The following is a 16975-nucleotide window of genomic DNA, read 5'->3' as shown; positions in this document are numbered from 1 at the left end:
TTCATTAATTTCTCAGTATAGAAAGAGAGATGAATAACTTAAATGATAACACCCAGTTGAGCAAAAATTGAAACTCAGGTCCTTGTTTCAAATTTGAGAGCATACCTGGTGCTCTGTACTGTCTGTGTGTAGAAAAACTTAATTCTTGTCCATTTTATAGACTTCTGTATTAAGAAACAATACTCCCCCTCCCCCACAAGAAACTATGCTCTCCAAAATATGCAAGTGCATACACTGACATGATGTGGTTAACTTTTAAGGTGAGTGAGTCACAGGTCTCGGCAGCACCAAATTGAGGATCCACATATTTGTGCTTAGTACCATTTTAAATCAGAGCCCCATTCCTGCTGGCCTCAGTCTTCAAACACTCTCTGTGGAATTTGGGGGTTGGCTGTAAGCAGACTGACCCATGGATGATGTAAAGATCAGGGCAGGTTAGTCTAGAAGTAGTTCCCTTGGCAGGCTAACATGTCCTGTACAATAGGCTGTGGTAGCTCAGTAGCATATTTGAAATGTCTGTCACCGTTCTGTTTTGTTTCTTCATGTGAATTTCTGTGGGCATTTCTAAGTTGTAAAATTTGGAGATGGGATGAAATAGTATATAATGGCTCTTTTCAATTTAAAATTTTAGGGTCTTAACATTTAAATTTCTTAAATGCATAAGCATATGACAAGAGTAAGGGTAAATTTACTGGTGAGAGATTGAGACTTAGAACTGAGTTATGGAAAAATCTGGGCCCAGAAGGGCTTTTGCCAGCACTTAACCTTACTTTTGGGACCATTCATTCCCCCTTTGTTCTTCATAATGGCTTGTTTATAATGCTTGTGTCCTGTTTGTCCTAGAGCAGTAGTTTTCCAACTGTGGAGAGAGAGTTGCTTAAAGAACTCCTATGAGAAGGAGGGGCTAGGGGCTGGTACTAGTGACTTCATCCATTTATTGGATGAATGAACACTTTAGTGTGTTTTATCTCTCTTGATAAAAAGCTCTTATTTTGAAAACAACAGTTCTGCTGTTTTAAAGAGGCTTAAAATCACTTATCTTTCTTTATCTAGCTTTCAAGCATCCTTGATTTGCCTGGCTAGATGATTGTGCAGGAGACCTGATTTCTAGAAAAAAGATCTGATATTTCATCTTAGATTACAGTGTAGTTATAATAGCTAATATTGAAAAATTACTGTGTGCCATGCACTGTTGTAAACATTTTATCTGTAATAACTTAGTGAATCATCACATCAGCCTTAAGAGAGAGAGACTATTACTCCCATTTCATAGATGAGAAGACTGTAGCACAAAGAAGTTAGGTAACTTGCCCCAGGTCACACCATATAGCAAGTGGTAGGTCTAGGATTGAATCTAGGTTAAGTCTGGTTCTAGAATCATTGTGCTTATTACTCAGGTCTCTAATGACAGTGCTATTAATGTTAGCTAAGTATAATGGAAGCAGTGCTATTCCTATTTTCCTTTAGGTAACATTGTGGATTTTGAAGTGTTTCTTAGAATTTTATTTCTCCATAGAAAAATAAATCATAAGTTTTAAGTGACTAATTTGTAAGTGTATGTTTAGAACCAAGTCTGCTTATTAGTAAAGTAACACTTGTCTGTGACAGGCATATGGGAATTAACAAAGAATGATAAAGGAACGGAGTTAAATTTAGAGCACTTCTACATTTTGCATTTTTCCTTTATGGGTCATTGTGTTCTAATTTGCTAGTGTTACCTGTTTTCAAAGCCATCTTAGCTTTCAGATGTTTTAGTTAGAACTTCTGTTACTTCTTAACAGCTTAGCAAATGCTTGTTTGGTCAATCATGTTTACAGAGATATGGAAGACTTTATCTTTTTTACCCTGTTTTTTCACAAACCGTAGCTGGAGTCCTTCAGCCGTTAGTGGTATCAGATACCTGGAAATTGTGTTACAACGGAGAGGGTGCCTTTAAAAATTTCATCGAGAGGTTAGACCTTCCAATGAAGTGGTAATTCATAGTGGAATGTGTAGTTTCTTCGAATAGTTATTTAAAAGTGCAAAAGCACAGTGCTTAGTAAATTACAGGTATTTAATATAGAAGTTTTATGGTTTGATTTAGAAATCACCTCATCTTTTATTCTAACTACATCTCTTTCAAGTGTGCTGCTTGGTTTTTGTCCATTTAAAGAAAGAAACTAAAGCATGAAGAGGTGAAGTGCCTTGCTCAGAGATAAGATGGTTTATAATGACAGTATGCAGAATTTGAGCCCTTGTTTTCAGACCTTAGTGCCTAGGCTTTTTTTTCCCGTAGCTGTGCACAAATTCTCCACTGATATCTTGAAGATCTCTAGAAAAAAAGTTTGATATATGTAAACAAATAGGGTGGCAAAGTGTCATATGTTACATTTAACCATTAACAAGGGATTATTTCTAGATGTCCCTAAATGCAAAATTCAGTAAAAACTGAACTATGCATGCATGTAGTGCATTCTCAGGGAGGTGGAGTTCCACATAACCTTATTAAAAAAGAAAACTACATATGGAAGACCTTATTATAGAAAATATAATTTGCAGAGGAAGGAGAGAGATGTAGGTATATCTTGAAGGTTTTAAGCTTATTTTGGTCTAAGTAGGATCTACTTAACCCTATACCTCTGTGTCCCTTTTTCCTAGCTTTCTCCTTTAAATATTTTGTCTCATTTAAAAGTGGCTACAGCATTTTGAGGTGAGAAGACCCTAAAAGGTAGGTTGTGATTATCAAAGGCTCACCTTTTCAGCTGTGCTAAATGGCCAGACTGAGCTATACAGCCTTAGAATAAATTTATTTTCTCTAGGAGCCTGATGGGTATGATTCACGATCCCAGGTGCTTGAGAGAACGCAAAGAGTTGTCAGGTATTTGAAACCTTCAATCAACCCATTATTGGGGAGGCTCTTTCTATGAGAATTCGTAAATAGTTTTTGTGATCTGATAAAAAAAATTTTTAGTTTCCCATAAGATTACTTTTGAACCTGTGGTAGATCACAGTAATAAAATTTTATTTGATATCACTGAAATTTAGAATACCAGACCCTTTTTTTTTTTTTTTAAGATTTTATTTATTCATTTGACAGAGAGAGAGACAGCCAGCGAGAGAGGGAACACAAGCAGGGGGAGTGGGAGAGGAAGAAGCAGGCTCCCAGTGGAAGAGTCTGATGTGGGGCTCGATCCCAGAACGCTGGGATCACGCCCTGAGCCGAAGGCAGACGCTTAATGACTGAGCCACCCAGGCGCCCCTAGAATACCAGAGCCTTTAAAGTGATATAATTTTATTCCCTCTTTGTTTCTGTTGGGAAAACAAGGCCAGTGATTAAGTGAAACTTCCACGAAGTCAGAGCCAAAAAGAACCCCTGTCTCAGGTACTTAGTTTTACTCAAATCCCTGAGCCTGGCCTTGGCAGCTAGTTTTTCTGACTCTCTAGGCACTGTTCTTTCCATATCAGTGGTTTTCCAGCTTGTCCTGTTCATGAGAATCGTCGGGGTTGTCTGCTAAAAATACAGCATCCTGGACCCCATCTTGGAGATTCTGATTGAGTCCTCTTGAGAATATCTTTAATAAGGACTGAAGTGATTGTGATGGCTTAAGTCATCCAACATTTGGAAACTACACACCACTCCTGCACCCTGTCCCATAGCGAAAGTTTTGGTTTTTGCTGAAAGCTGGATAACTTTTTGGATCTTGATGTATAAAGCAAAGCTAAACTACGTTGGAAATTTCTTGCACTTTGAGAATTTTGTGAACTGTTGAATTATATGCCGGTTTTGTCCCATGATCTAAAAGATATCCTAGCAGCCCAAATAAAAGACATTAGAATTTATAATCTGTGATTGTTTTATTTTTCTTTAGTTTTATTTGGTTTTCATGTAAATTTCTGTTGGAATTCTGATTCTAGTTGCAATCATCTGATGCTAATATTCTCTTAGCTTATCATACTAGGAAGAGGTTGGGATAGCAAGAAGTAGTAAAATCTGGTAAATGTGACTGGTAAATTCGATTTTGTTAGTAGAAATAATTAGATTTCTATGTTTTTGTTTTGCTAGGCTTGATACTTGAAAAGTATTAGCAAGACTGATTCAACTTATAAATTGCCCATCTCATTAATTTGTTCATTCAACAAACATTTATTGTCTACTATGTACCTTCTACACTGACTAATGTCTCTGTTGGGAAAAAGAAATATATTTATAGATGGTAGCATAAGCGTGAATTCTGCTTACTGCAGAATGAATAAACTTCTTTTAGCTAAATGTTCATGAATAGGTTGGGGGTCCAATAAAAATCGATCAGTCAATCAATCAATCTTTCCCCCTTTAAGGAGGGAAATTAAAGGAATTATAAGAATTTAAGACCAGGTGAGAGGGCTGAGTTTTGGATTTGACTATAAAGAAAAACAAGACAAATATACCTGCCTACAAATGTTTTAAGTGTGGAATTTATTTAGGAGCTTTCTTTTTCTCCCCAAGAACTGCGTATTTTAGTACCAAGTACCAGTGGACACTCCTTATATTTGTGAGTAATAACTTCAGCTCTAGAATTATCTCCTGCCCAGATGGATTAAAATGAGGCTCTCTCAGGAAATGCTGATTCTGACCCTTGAGATATATCTAAGTGTAGTTCTTTAAACGAACAGACTCCTCTTGGTTCTGTGGGCAGGGCAGGACAGAAGCTCCTAAGACTAAGACTTTGGCAGTGAGATGGCGGAACCTATTTTTGTTTTCCCCTCACTTTAAACAAATAATAATGGTCTTAAGTGCAGGAAGTAATTTAATACTTACCACATCTTGTGTCAGAAATTAGCAGTGCTATTTTGAACATTCAGAGAAATAAGGGGGGGAAGTATAAATGAACCGGTTGCTTATATTCCATTTGTATGGTATTACCATATCACAGAAGGTGTTTTTGAAGAAAAAGTTGCTTACAAGTATTATGTTTTGTCTTAAGTTATTCACATCTATAGTTTGGCTTTTTAAAAATGTTGTGATGCTAACTCCTCGAGAAACAAAGCTTACTTTGAAATGAAAACTTTTCCCCCGATGCAACATATAGGAAATGGGAAACTAAGTAGTTCTTGCCATGTTGCCCCTATACCCACATTAAATTTTTATTTTTTATTATTACTTAGCAATTATAACCATGGCAAGTCATTTTTTGGACTGTGGTTTTTACTGTACTACATGGTAGATGAGGTGACTTTTTAAGGCCTTTCCAGATTTGGGATTTGGAGTTACCAATCTTCAGTTTGCTGTGCGTGCATGACCAGCACTCACCTCAGAAGCCAGTGTCCCTTAGAGAACTGAAACTTTGGTGGTGTGCTGCCCAGCTGCCCTGGGCCTGAGCAACACCCATGGTGAAAGGAAGAAACATTCTCAAAGGGGCAGGACCTCATTCGCTTGCTCAGCTCAGTTGACCCTTGCTCTTTAGGTTAACAGGCTCTTTATTGCTTGGAGTAATGGCAGGTTGTCCATTGAACCATTTCAAATAAAGAAGCATGTAGAAGGAATGACAGCATATTTTAACTTGAACTAAAATTGGCATATTTAAAAAGCCTTATTGAATTTGTTGATTTTTAATCTCATGTAAACACTAATGAAACTGTGAGTGGCCCCAGTTGATTAATGTGTGTTCTGAGAAGTTCACTTGTAACTTGGTTCTTTGGAACACTTTCCATGGTAGGTAAGTGTGATGTAGGACAGATACCTATTTAGCTCATAATATTGCTATAATACTTTCTTTTTTTTTTTTTTTTAAAGACTGTATTTATTTGAGAGAGAAAGAAAAGGAGCAGTGGGGAGGGGCGGGGTGGGGGGGGAGAGAAAAGCAGACTCCCCGCTGAGCAGGAAGCCCCATGTGGGCTGATCCTAGGACTCTGAGATCATGACCTGAGCCCAAGGCAAATGCTTAACTGATTGAGCCACGCAGGCGCCCCTGTAATACTTTTCTTTTTGATGACAAATGGTAGCTGATAGTACTGTAATTAGTCTTAGAGGCAAGAAATACATATATATGCTTGGTTTTTCTTAAATTTGAATTATAAATATCTTAAGTGAAACTCCTGATGTAGGACAATACTATTGATTCAACACAATTAAAAAAAAATTCAGTGCCGCTACTTACAAAAGGTAAAAATCAAGTATTTGAACAGGTTTAGTGGGTAGATAGGTAGGTGCCAGCAGGAATTCTCAGTGACTCTGGTTACTTTTACTGATCCATTCACTTCTGTCTGCCTTTATATATGCAGGGATACATACATGTTCAAAAGAGTAAAAGACAAAAATAATCCAATTGAGCCTAGTTTAGGAATTCACCTCCTTTTTACTGAGATCACCTTTCTTCACCAGCTCACTGTCTCAGTTCCTACAGGTAGGTAGTTCTTTCCCCCAGTATACAAGTGACATTACTCTTTCAGCATTATTCATGACCTCATCAAGAAATCCAACAATTTTTAAAAAGTTATTGTCCATGATTGGGAGCATTTAAAACTTTGGGCCACCTTCTCTTAGAAACACCTGGTTTCTGTGATGCTGGTTCTTTCACCCAATTCTCCCATTGGACTTCCTCCCTTGTGATACTGACAGTTGTTCATTTTTCTGGCTTTCCTTTCATAGTATAAGCTTCATGAGGTCAGAGACTGTCTTGTCTTGTTCACTGCTCCGTAGCTAGTCTTAGGCCTAATTCTGTATAGATAATGGATAAATATTTGTTAAATAAACAAAAAATTTTTTTTCCTGTTACCCCATGAGGTAGCTCTTCCAGTTCTGGTGTTGACCCTATTCTGCTATTTCTCACTTGTGGGGTTATTTTTGTTTTTTTGTTTTTTTCATTGATACTGGTACCTTCAATTACTGTCTATACTGTGCATCCAGTATCCATCATTTTCATTTTGACTACTCTCCCTGCATTTCAGCCCCTCTTTTTTGTTCCAAGTTTAATATGAAAAAGTATATACAATTTATTTCTAAAGTGGAAAAGTAGATTACCAAATGGCCAGTTAAATAGAAACAGCAGGGTCACAATTGATACTTACCTTCTTCCTCTTGCTACTTGCTCAGGTCCGGTTGGTCTTTTTATAACTATGCTAAGTCTCTTAAGTTTCCCCTGCCATCAGTTTATGTTCCTCCATTCTATCCTTAACAGTATGACCAAAGCAATCTGCTTAAATAAATGATCTGATCAGGTAATGGTTTTCTGTTACCCTATAGAATAAAACTTAGGAATTGGCCTTCTTATTTTTTTTTTTAAGATTTTATTTACTTATTTGACAGGCAGCGAGAGAGGGAACACAGGCAGGGAGAGTGGGAGAGGAAGAAGCTGGCTCCCAGCGGAAGAGCCCTATGTGGGGCTGGATCCCAGAACTCCGGGATCACGCCCTGAACCAAAGGCAGACGCTTAACGACTTAGCCACCCAGGCGCCCCAGGCCTTCTTATTTTTATTTATTGATTTGGTCCTGTGAGCTCAGGGAGCAGCTCGCAGCCCCAAAATGGAAAAACTTTCCATGTTTAGAGCTACCAGAAATGGGACTAAACGGTTTCCGTAGATGTCAAGTTCCCCTTCACTGGTAGGGATTATGGAAGGACAGTAAGCAGTTCTCAGATGGGACAGTTTATTAGAGCTTTTTGAAGCTCTGCATACTCAGACTTTGATTATATCTTTCAAACCACTTAGGTCTTTCACAGGCTGGCCCAGATAAGTTTTAATGATTAGGACCACATCTTAATCACCCCCCACTGCATCTTTTACAGAGTAGATGCTAAACATACATTTATTCAGTGAATGAATAACTTCTGGGTATTTTCTTGGGTAGGTGAGCTGAGGTTCTTTGTCTCTACTTCAAACTGAGTTGTTGTTTTTTTTGTTTGTTTGTTTTTAATGTGGAATTATCAGATCTGGATTGAGAGTATTAGGATCAAGTCTTGGGCCTCTTCATTATGTGTTCTTGGTCAAATCATTTATCATCTCAGAACCCGCTTTTCCATTAGATTAGAATGACAGTTAATGTAAAGTAATTGTGAGGACTAAAAGCATGTGAAAAATGTTTTATAATCTGAAAATTACTTTATAAATGGTAGAAATTATTAAAAATTGATGGTTTTTAAATATGTATACCAATATACATTGTTTAAAATACAGATATGTCACTAATATTACTCTCTCACTTTATAATTAGGCTTATTTTTCAGCCTAACAAAGGAAATAAATACAGTTGCTTTCTCTTAAAAACCAACATCCTTCCTCAACTCTTCAAGACAAAATTTCTTTTATATTGTTGAATTCTCAGTATCTTAATGCCAAACTGTCAGTGTCTGTGGCTCTCTCTACTTAGTTTTTGTGACAAATTTGGACAAAGATTCAAAAATACCACTGTCAAAATTAAATAACATTTTCCCTTGATAGAATTTTCCCGGTTTTAAGATTTGTCTTAAATCTTTGGTGCTTGGCTATGCATCTGTTGTTATTTTGGTGGCAAAATCAATGAATTATTAGGAAAAAGATTTTAATCTAAACACCTTAATTCTTTTTTCTTAATTCTTAATGCAGTTCTCAGTAAACATTTATGCTTTATGTATTTCACAGTTATATTTTTATGTTATGTATAAATGCTATAATTACACACTTTGTTGATAATTTCTTGTATTAACTTTTTTGATTATATATACTATGGAATTAGATGCATGATTATTCCTGGTGCTTCAGGGAGCGCTCTCTCTCAGTTAAAGATGACTGGGTTCATGAATCACAGCTTTGTGAATTAGTACCTAATGAGGGAAAATTAGTTGAAGAAAGGGCAAATTCTTGAGTGTGAGGAGGAAAAAAGATGTCTTTACTGATCAGGGGTACCTTCACAAGTAAGATATATTAACAAATCAGCTGTTCATAAGAGAGACACTGGGAAAAAAAGTTATTGGTGTTTGTAGTTTTCCCTTAATATAGTAAATCTCTGTTCTTTCTTCCCTTTTAACCAGGTCAGTATATATTTTGTGCCCTATTCTTTTATCACAAAAAAAGAGAAGAAATACTGCAGTGAATGAAGATTCCTCTGCATTTTAGCACTGCTTTTTCTACTGTAGTTGGCTTTTGAATGAGGATGACAATGGAAGAGATGAAGAATGAAGCTGAGACCACTTCCATGGTTTCTATGCCCCTCTATGCGGTCATGTATCCTGTGTTTAATGAGGTAAGCGGGTAAACATTTCCTCATTTGATCTCTTCAGTTCTTGTTGCCTGCCTAATTTTGTTTGTTTGTTCCTTCATATAACAAATATGTAAATGAATTTCATCTGTGTGTTAGGCATTGTACCAGGACTGGACATAAAACAATGGGGAGGGGGGAACCTAGATATATTTCTTCCCACGTGGAGGTTTCATTATAGAGGGAGAGACAGACATTGAACAAAAGACTACAAGTAATTATATAAATGGAAAGTTGTGGTAAGTGCTGTGAAGTTACAAAAAACGGTATGTCCAATAAAATAGCAGGTAGGACCTGCTTTAGGGGTTAGCACCAGCCTCATTGAAGATGAGACATATATGCTAAGATTGAAAAGAGATAAATAACAGACAGTTGAGTTCGGGATGAGCACATTTTAGGTAGCCAGAAGAGCAGGCATAAAAATACCGTGATGAATTCTAGTCGGTAGAGACAAAACATATTTTTACTGATAAATGGAAGATACCATTGCTTTAGTTTCTAGAGAAGAGGCATTTGCTTTTTTATTTGAGGAATTTTCTAGGACTTAATACATTTTCAGTTTTTCTTTTAATGTTAAAATGCTGAGGTGTTAGAGAATTAGAGCTGGAAATTCCTTAGAAATAATTTAATCACTCCCCTCCTTTTAATGATGAAGTGAGTTGCTGATATGTGAAATGGTGTTCCTGAAATTACCTAGAACTAAAATCTAGGATTTCAAATTCAGTGGCTTCAGCCTTAGCCTTTCGGTATGTTTAATTAGGGTCTTTTTGTTTATTTGTTTTGCTATTTAATTATAAAGCTATCAACACCATTGACCTTATTGTTCCTGCTGTAACTTGGAAACCCTCACTATTTCCAATGACTTTTTATTCCTTTTTGTAAAGTATTTGTATTAGAGTAAGATTCTGGATTTCAAAGCCCTTTCTCCCACATTATTAGGTTTAATAATAATGTATTTGATGCATTTGTGGTCTTAAGTCTTGGGGACGGTAGAGAGTGATTCATCCTCTTCAACTTGGAAATCACAGACCTAGTTGCATTTCAGACATACATTTTAAAATTCTAGATGCTATCAAATAGTGTTATTAGGTTTGGTGACCATAAAAGAAAACTCAAAAACAGTGGCTTGGATAAAAGTTATTTCTCTTGTATAAAAATTGTGGCGGTAAGCAGTCCAGTGCTGGCGTTTTTATGACTCGGTATCCTAGTGCTTACTTTCTGTTATCAAGGTCACCTCAGCACGTGGATAGCTGCTGAATCGCCATTCATCATGTCTTAAGTTGTTGTCTGGAAGGCACAAAAAAATGGAATAGGAGGGTGGCTTGTTACTTCCAGCCAATTCAGCTTCCTTCCAGTAACCTTTTTGAAAGTCCTATACAAGACTTCCATTTACATCTCATTGGCAAGAACTTAGTCTTATGACTGCACCTAGCTGCAAAGGAGGTTGGGAAATTTAGAAATTTTGTTACTAAAGAGGAAGCAATAGGAGGCATCTTTTGAAAAACCTGTCCCTGTTTTACTAATACGGTAGCATTGGAGGCACTGTTCTAGGTCTGCCTATCTCTGGCAGGTATAGCCAACACTCCAGTAATCAATTCCACCATTTTGTTCTAATATGTACCCATTCATTACAAGACTACAGTTACTGTTGGAAGCAAGTGCTTCAGTTCTGTTTAGTAAATATTAACTAAACATCAGCCATTTATTTGCTGAGTAGTCTGCTAGAGTCCGGAGATGTGGAAAAGAAAAAGGCATTATACCTCTTCTTAAGAACCATAGGGAACTAACTATGTTCTTAAAAATCTTAAACAGATGTTTAAGCAAATATATTATTTAATTATCATTGTACCAGGTGTGAGGTAAGACAGTCACTGAAACTATTAAGGTAATGTATGTTGATGATTAGTGTTTAACTTCTCAGGGACGTCAAGAACCATTATGGCAGTTCTCCCCGGAGGTGCTCCCTCTTCTTGGGTCTGTATAGCTAGCTACCCTTGTGGGCTATTGGGCCAAGCTGTATGCGGCATTTCTGTATTTATCTAGTATTTTCAGTCTGTACGTGAAGGAAGGGCAATTTACATTGCAGAGCTTCTGTTTGACCCTCTAGTTAGTGAAGAGGAGTGAGAGAAGTTTTTTTGCCTAACAATTAGAGTGATCTTTTCCTACATAAGGAAAATGGATTTTATTTGAATCTCGACTTTGGAAAATAGTTATATAGGATATGAGATTCTGATGAAATGAACTATTGGGATTAATACTGAGATATCTTTTCTAATTTATTCATGTGTAAGAAAAAATTAATTTGAAAGAAAAAGAAATGGCTGTGAATGGATAGTAAATCTCTTCTAGAAATAAAGGCAATGATTCTTGCCAGGTGATATCTAAAAAATATGTGGGTTAATGGGCCCAGAATTAGAACATGTTGCCAAATATTTCATAGTTGGTTCAAGAATTAATTGTTAGAACTGAATTTGAAAATGAAATGGTTAGATGTAGCAGACTGAGAGATACTGTGTCAGATTGTTAGGGTCTATTTCTCGAATTTATGATCTAACATCATGGTATCAAGCTTTTTATACAAATTATTTCTGAACACTTGTTTTTAAGTGTTCAGAAATAATAGGCTTTTAGGAATAGTGGTATTAGGTCTCCTCTTTTATACAGATGAAATCTGGGACTTGATGTAGGAATGGAATAAAATAATTGTGCCTTCAAATGTGAAGTGTTTGGTTGAAAGGCATAAAATACTAGCATTGTTGTCTGACATTCCAGTGTATTAATGTAACATCTAAAATAAGATACCTAATCAGTTAAACATTAATATTTGACTCTAGGGGCGCCTGGGTGGCTCCGTCGTTAGGCGTCTGCCTTTGGCTCATGGCGTGATCCTGGCGTCCCAGTTCTTCCACTGGGAGCCTGCTTCTTCCTCTCCCACTCCCCCTGCTTGTGTTCCCTCTCTCACTGGCTGTCTCTCTCTCTGTCGAATGAATAAATAAAATATTAAAAAAAATATTTGACTGTAGTTCAAACATAGATTTTTCTACAGATCTACTAATGGGGAAATTAAAATTTAGTTTGGCTCTGTTTTTCTCTGCTATGCAGATTTAAAGATAAAATGGTTGTCAAATTAATCTTACAGAAAATAGTACCAGAGTAGGGATAAATGTTTAACTTTGGAGCTGAATGATACACTTAATTTTTTCCACAGTGTATTATTGGAAGAGTTAAAAAAGCTTATGCATTCTCACCTTAACATTATATCCATAGTAGTAACAATGGTAGTCTGAAAGTCATCTTGTAGAACAGATTTTTAGATAGTAGGGCATCCTTACACCTGGGAAATTTTAGTACTGTTACTCCTGCTCACAAAGCAAAGTTATTTATGGCATTCTGGGAGTTTGATGCTTGCTAAACTTAATGAAGCTATGCCGAGACAGCTGAGAAAGGAGTAGGCTTCTTATTTAATCAGCTGCTGCAGAGTTCAGAGTCCAGGTATATTGCATGTGTTGTAAATGTACTGTGAAATAGGTCTCCTGGTTACCTTATGGAATAATGAGTTTATAGAAGCCTCATGACAAGTCTTAGATCAGGTTCTCAAGTACTGTATTACTTTCTTCTGATTGTGTATGGAGGAGGAGAGAGGTATAGTTCAGTTCTTCATTCCAGGAAAATATGCACCATGTATCATCATTTCCTATGACTTTTTAGAGGAACTGTTTTAAGGTGAAGTATAATTTCTGAAGAAATATGTATTGTGTTTTGAGATAGGAATAAACAATTTTGCAACCAAATATGAATTTTAGATCACCAAGGGTTTTTATGCTTGTTTATAAATCACACAAAAATGGTACTTCTGAATAAGTAATTAATATTCTATTCACATGCATCCAACACAGTTATTTCTACCAACTCAGCAGAATATGCAACTCTTAATTTTTTCAGTAAGCAAATGAAATCTGCGAATACTTCTCCAATTCACATTACCTAACTATCCCTTTTTTTAATTGAAAGAAAAAAATCAAACCCCAAAACTGGGGCATAGTAAACATACTTCTCCATAGTAAAGGCATGAGTTTTACCTGCAGTCCCACCAACCAGAGGTGATCAGTTAGTATCTTGCATAAGAATTACTTCTCTGCCCCTTATTCTAGGCTATGTAGTCTTCTCTTTCCTTCCTTGTTTATAAACTGATGACAAACAGTAATATACTTATTTCTCATAACTCTGTGAAATAAATGACTTAATATATAGTAGTACTGAGAATAGTACCAGGCATGTAGTTAAGGGTTAGAGCTGTTACTCAGAAGTCTTCGTGCAATTTTCTGATAAAATTGTGATCATTCCTTAGGGTTTTACATTCTCGTAGGCAGTTTTTAATGAAACGTTTTTATAATAGGTGGCTCTGTTTACCATTTTTGCTGGACAACTTGGCAACCCCAGAAACAGATTATTTTTAGAAACAGTTATTGCATTTAGTATGTATAAAACACATGACTGCATTTGTCTTCTCTGTGGCAGCACAAAAGTTAATAGGTGTCTCTTGAGTCCATCTATTTATGTTCTAGCTTTTTTTTTTTACCTGACTCACCTCATTTTCATTTGAGTCATAAGAGATGTACCTTTTATTCTTGTGTCTTTTTTTTTTTTTTAAGATTTATCTATTTAAGAGAGAGAAAGTGCGTGCGCTCCAGAGAGCAAGCATGTGAGCAGGGGGAAGGGCATAGAGAGAGGGACAAGCAGATTCCCTGCTGAGTGGGGAGCCAAGCTCTCCTAGGGGCTCCATCCTAGGACCCTGAGATCATGACCTGAGCCAAAATCAAGTTGGATGCTTAACTAGCTGAGCCACCCAGGCGCCCCTTTTTCTTGTGTCTTGGCCCTGTTTGATTCCTTTTAAAGAATAGGATCAATAGTTTTTGTGGGGAGGGGAGAAGGATGTCAGTATGGAGAAATCATGCCTGATTTTGAGGAAGCAAAATTTGTAGATAATTTAGAACCAACTAGCCTGATTATTTTGACCTTAAAAAAAGAAAGCATGCTTTCAAAAGATTTTATGCAAGACCTATAAAACTTGAGTAACCAAAGAGTTAAATGGATTTTTTTTTTTAATTACAGATGTAAGAGATGGGCTTGATAACTAGAAAATAAGTATAGGAATGAACCGATACCTTTGGAGGGACCAATGCAATAAATGCACTCTCTAGGGAATCAAAATTATGTGTAAGCTTTTGAAATATTTTTATAAACATTATAGAGAGTTAAATTTGACAAGTTTGCAGTTAATAGTGCTCTCAGTAGCTATCAAGAATAAATTACAGGAGGAGCTTACAAAACAGAGGAGGCAGAACGTGAGGTTGGGGTGAGAGCCCGGCTGTTAGGTTCACCCAGCCTATCATTTCCCTCTAGCTGGGACTTCAGGAGGCACTTTCCTTATCTTTTTGATGAAATGAGATTAGTTGCCCTGTTCTCTTGTGCTTATTCTCTTTTTTTCCTTTACCTTTTTACTGGTGACATGGAATTCCTAGATGGCTGAGACCTGAGGAAAGCCTCTCCTTGTCCAGATATCCATTAAGGCAAGGTATAATCGTATGTTCCCTCCTCCTCCTTTGAATTCAGAACCAGTTGCTACTAAGAAATGATTGCATTGGCTTTTTAAAGATACCCTAGCCAACAACTGTTATCTCAAAAGCTAAAAAAAATCACTGGACTAATTAGTGGAAGTATTGGAAGCAAAATGGAAATTTTTTCTGTTCCAAACTTACATAAAAACTTTACTCCCGTATGTTACCAACCCCGAAGAAACCCATAAGTGGGCAAGTGGCCAAGGAAGGTGATTTTAAGAAGCTGCATTCCTCACAGATCTCACCTTTATAAAGACTTTTTTTTTCTACTTCAGCTGATAGTGATCCCACCAGTTTCCATGTAGCTGCTTACTTAAATTGATCTTCTGGGGTTCCAGGACTATAATCTATTTCTTTGTATCTCTCACACTGACTTTCTTACACATGGTAGAAACTCAAGAATTTGTTAGTTCTTAAGGAGTTGAAGAGATTCAGTGAGAGAGTGGATGCCAGTCTGGAAACGGTGAATTCAGGGAGGCAGGATAGCATTAAGCGGCTTGTGCACAGGTTTTCAGACAGATTTGTTATGAATCCTGCCTCTGTACATACTAGCTATTGAACATTGGGTAAATTTATGCAAACTGAATTTTTGCCTCTGTGAAATAGAGATGATGATAGCTAGTTACAGATTGTGAGGATGAGATCCTCTCTATAAAAATACATAACAAAGTTCATTATAGGTGCTAAGTAAATGATAACTGTTACTAGGATACTGCCAGAACCTTATACTGTCATGAAAGGTAAGGTGAACATGATTTTATCATCCAATCATCTATCACAAGTGAAAGATCTAAAAGGGAAGTACTTTTTATTAGGGAAGATAAAAACATATCTTGCTAAGTATTAGCTGAATATTATAAATAGATTCAGGAATAATTTAGATAAATTTATGGATGAGAGATTAAGTTCAATTCAAAAAGTATATACATGCCTGTATGCCTGGTACTCCCTGGGCAATGGGGATATCATATGAGTAATGAAGTCTGGGGTTTATTGCAAGATGTGTGGGTATATGATGTATCCCAGAATGACTCCCACAGAGTTCTGGTTGAGGTGCTTCACAGCTCACAGATTTAATTTAGTATATGCCTGACCTTTCCCTTTCTTTTCTAAGATACACGTAAGTAAACTTAATCTAGAAATCTGATGTCTGTCTGGCTAATTTTATTAGTTCTTCGCTGACTCTTCTGGGCCTCTTTTATTTGCCTTGACCCTTTCACATACCAGTCAGGGCAGTACAGAATGAGTTAATAATGCTGAAACTTGAAGGTACACATCTGACTCAGACCTTTGACTTGTTGAAAGAGGTCAGAGTGTGGTGTAAACCCAAATAAGGAAGTGGTTCCTATCAGAATGGGAACATTCATCCTGTGTGTCTGCCTCTCCCTCCCTTACACAACTTGAGATCAGAAGAGCTGTATTATTATTTTATTCTTAAATAGGATTCCTTACAATTAAATGAATTCCATGGAAAAAGAAAATTTTCATTTGTGGCAGCATATTTTCATTAATTTTATAAACTTACGTAGTTGCTTTTTTGCTGTATTTGCCTACCTGGTCCTCTTGTGTCTTCCTTTTTATCTACTAAGGCAATGTTAGATTTTACTGGATTTGTAGAAGCCAAGTTAAAAACTGAGTTACATGGCCTATTATTTATTTCTGGAGATAAAGTATTTATCTTGGCACATTTTTGTTGCTTTTTTTGCTTAAGGTGCATAACTTTTAGGGAGATAAGGTTCTTGGCTTTTCTGTCTTGTTTAGAAAATAAATTGATTTAATAAAGTGTAGGCCATTCCTTAGATATGTGTATTTGTATATATGTTGTTTATAAAGGAAAACTTCAATTTATTGCCTTGAGGGATTGAAAGAAATATTTATTGCGAGATATGATTTGTTTATAAGATTTTTGTAAAAAGATTCCACTTGCATAAAAATCCTGTAAAAGTCAGCATTGTTTTTGAACATTCAGTATTGTCCCCAAAAAAAAAAAAAAAAAAATATATATATATATATATATATATATATATATAGAGTTTTATTGCGTTAATTAGCCCAATCTTTAGGGATTAAAAAAATATGAATCTAACTGAAGGTGGTTATTTTAAGCCTAGCAGTTAACTCTTCAACAAATGGCATTTTTTTAATGGAATTGTATGTCTTTTTTGGC

The 16975-nt window shown here is 36.3% G+C and overlaps 1 protein-coding gene across 3 annotated transcripts in view; it reads left to right on the top strand.

The window, feature by feature from the left end:
- The window catches only part of PDCD10 (programmed cell death 10), a 43485-nt gene that overhangs the window by 8558 nt on the left and 17952 nt on the right, over positions 1-16975 (top strand). For 2 of the 3 annotated variants that reach the window (XM_045788589.2, XM_045788590.2), the window contains one exon: positions 8964-9175. In XM_045788589.2, the coding sequence (XP_045644545.1) occupies positions 9080-9175 (96 nt within the window). In that variant the 5' untranslated portion in view covers positions 8964-9079. The remainder of the gene's footprint in view (positions 1-8963; positions 9176-16975) is intronic. The other variant, XM_045788591.2, reaches the window with a different exon arrangement.

This window comes from Ursus americanus, chromosome 4 (genome assembly GCF_024610735.1).
Source record: "Ursus americanus isolate L20-20 chromosome 4, mUrsAme1.1.p, whole genome shotgun sequence".
Taxonomy (NCBI): Eukaryota; Metazoa; Chordata; class Mammalia; order Carnivora; family Ursidae; genus Ursus; species Ursus americanus.
The sequence above is the reverse complement of the archived record's forward strand: the minus strand, read 5'-3'. Positions and strand labels throughout refer to the sequence as shown.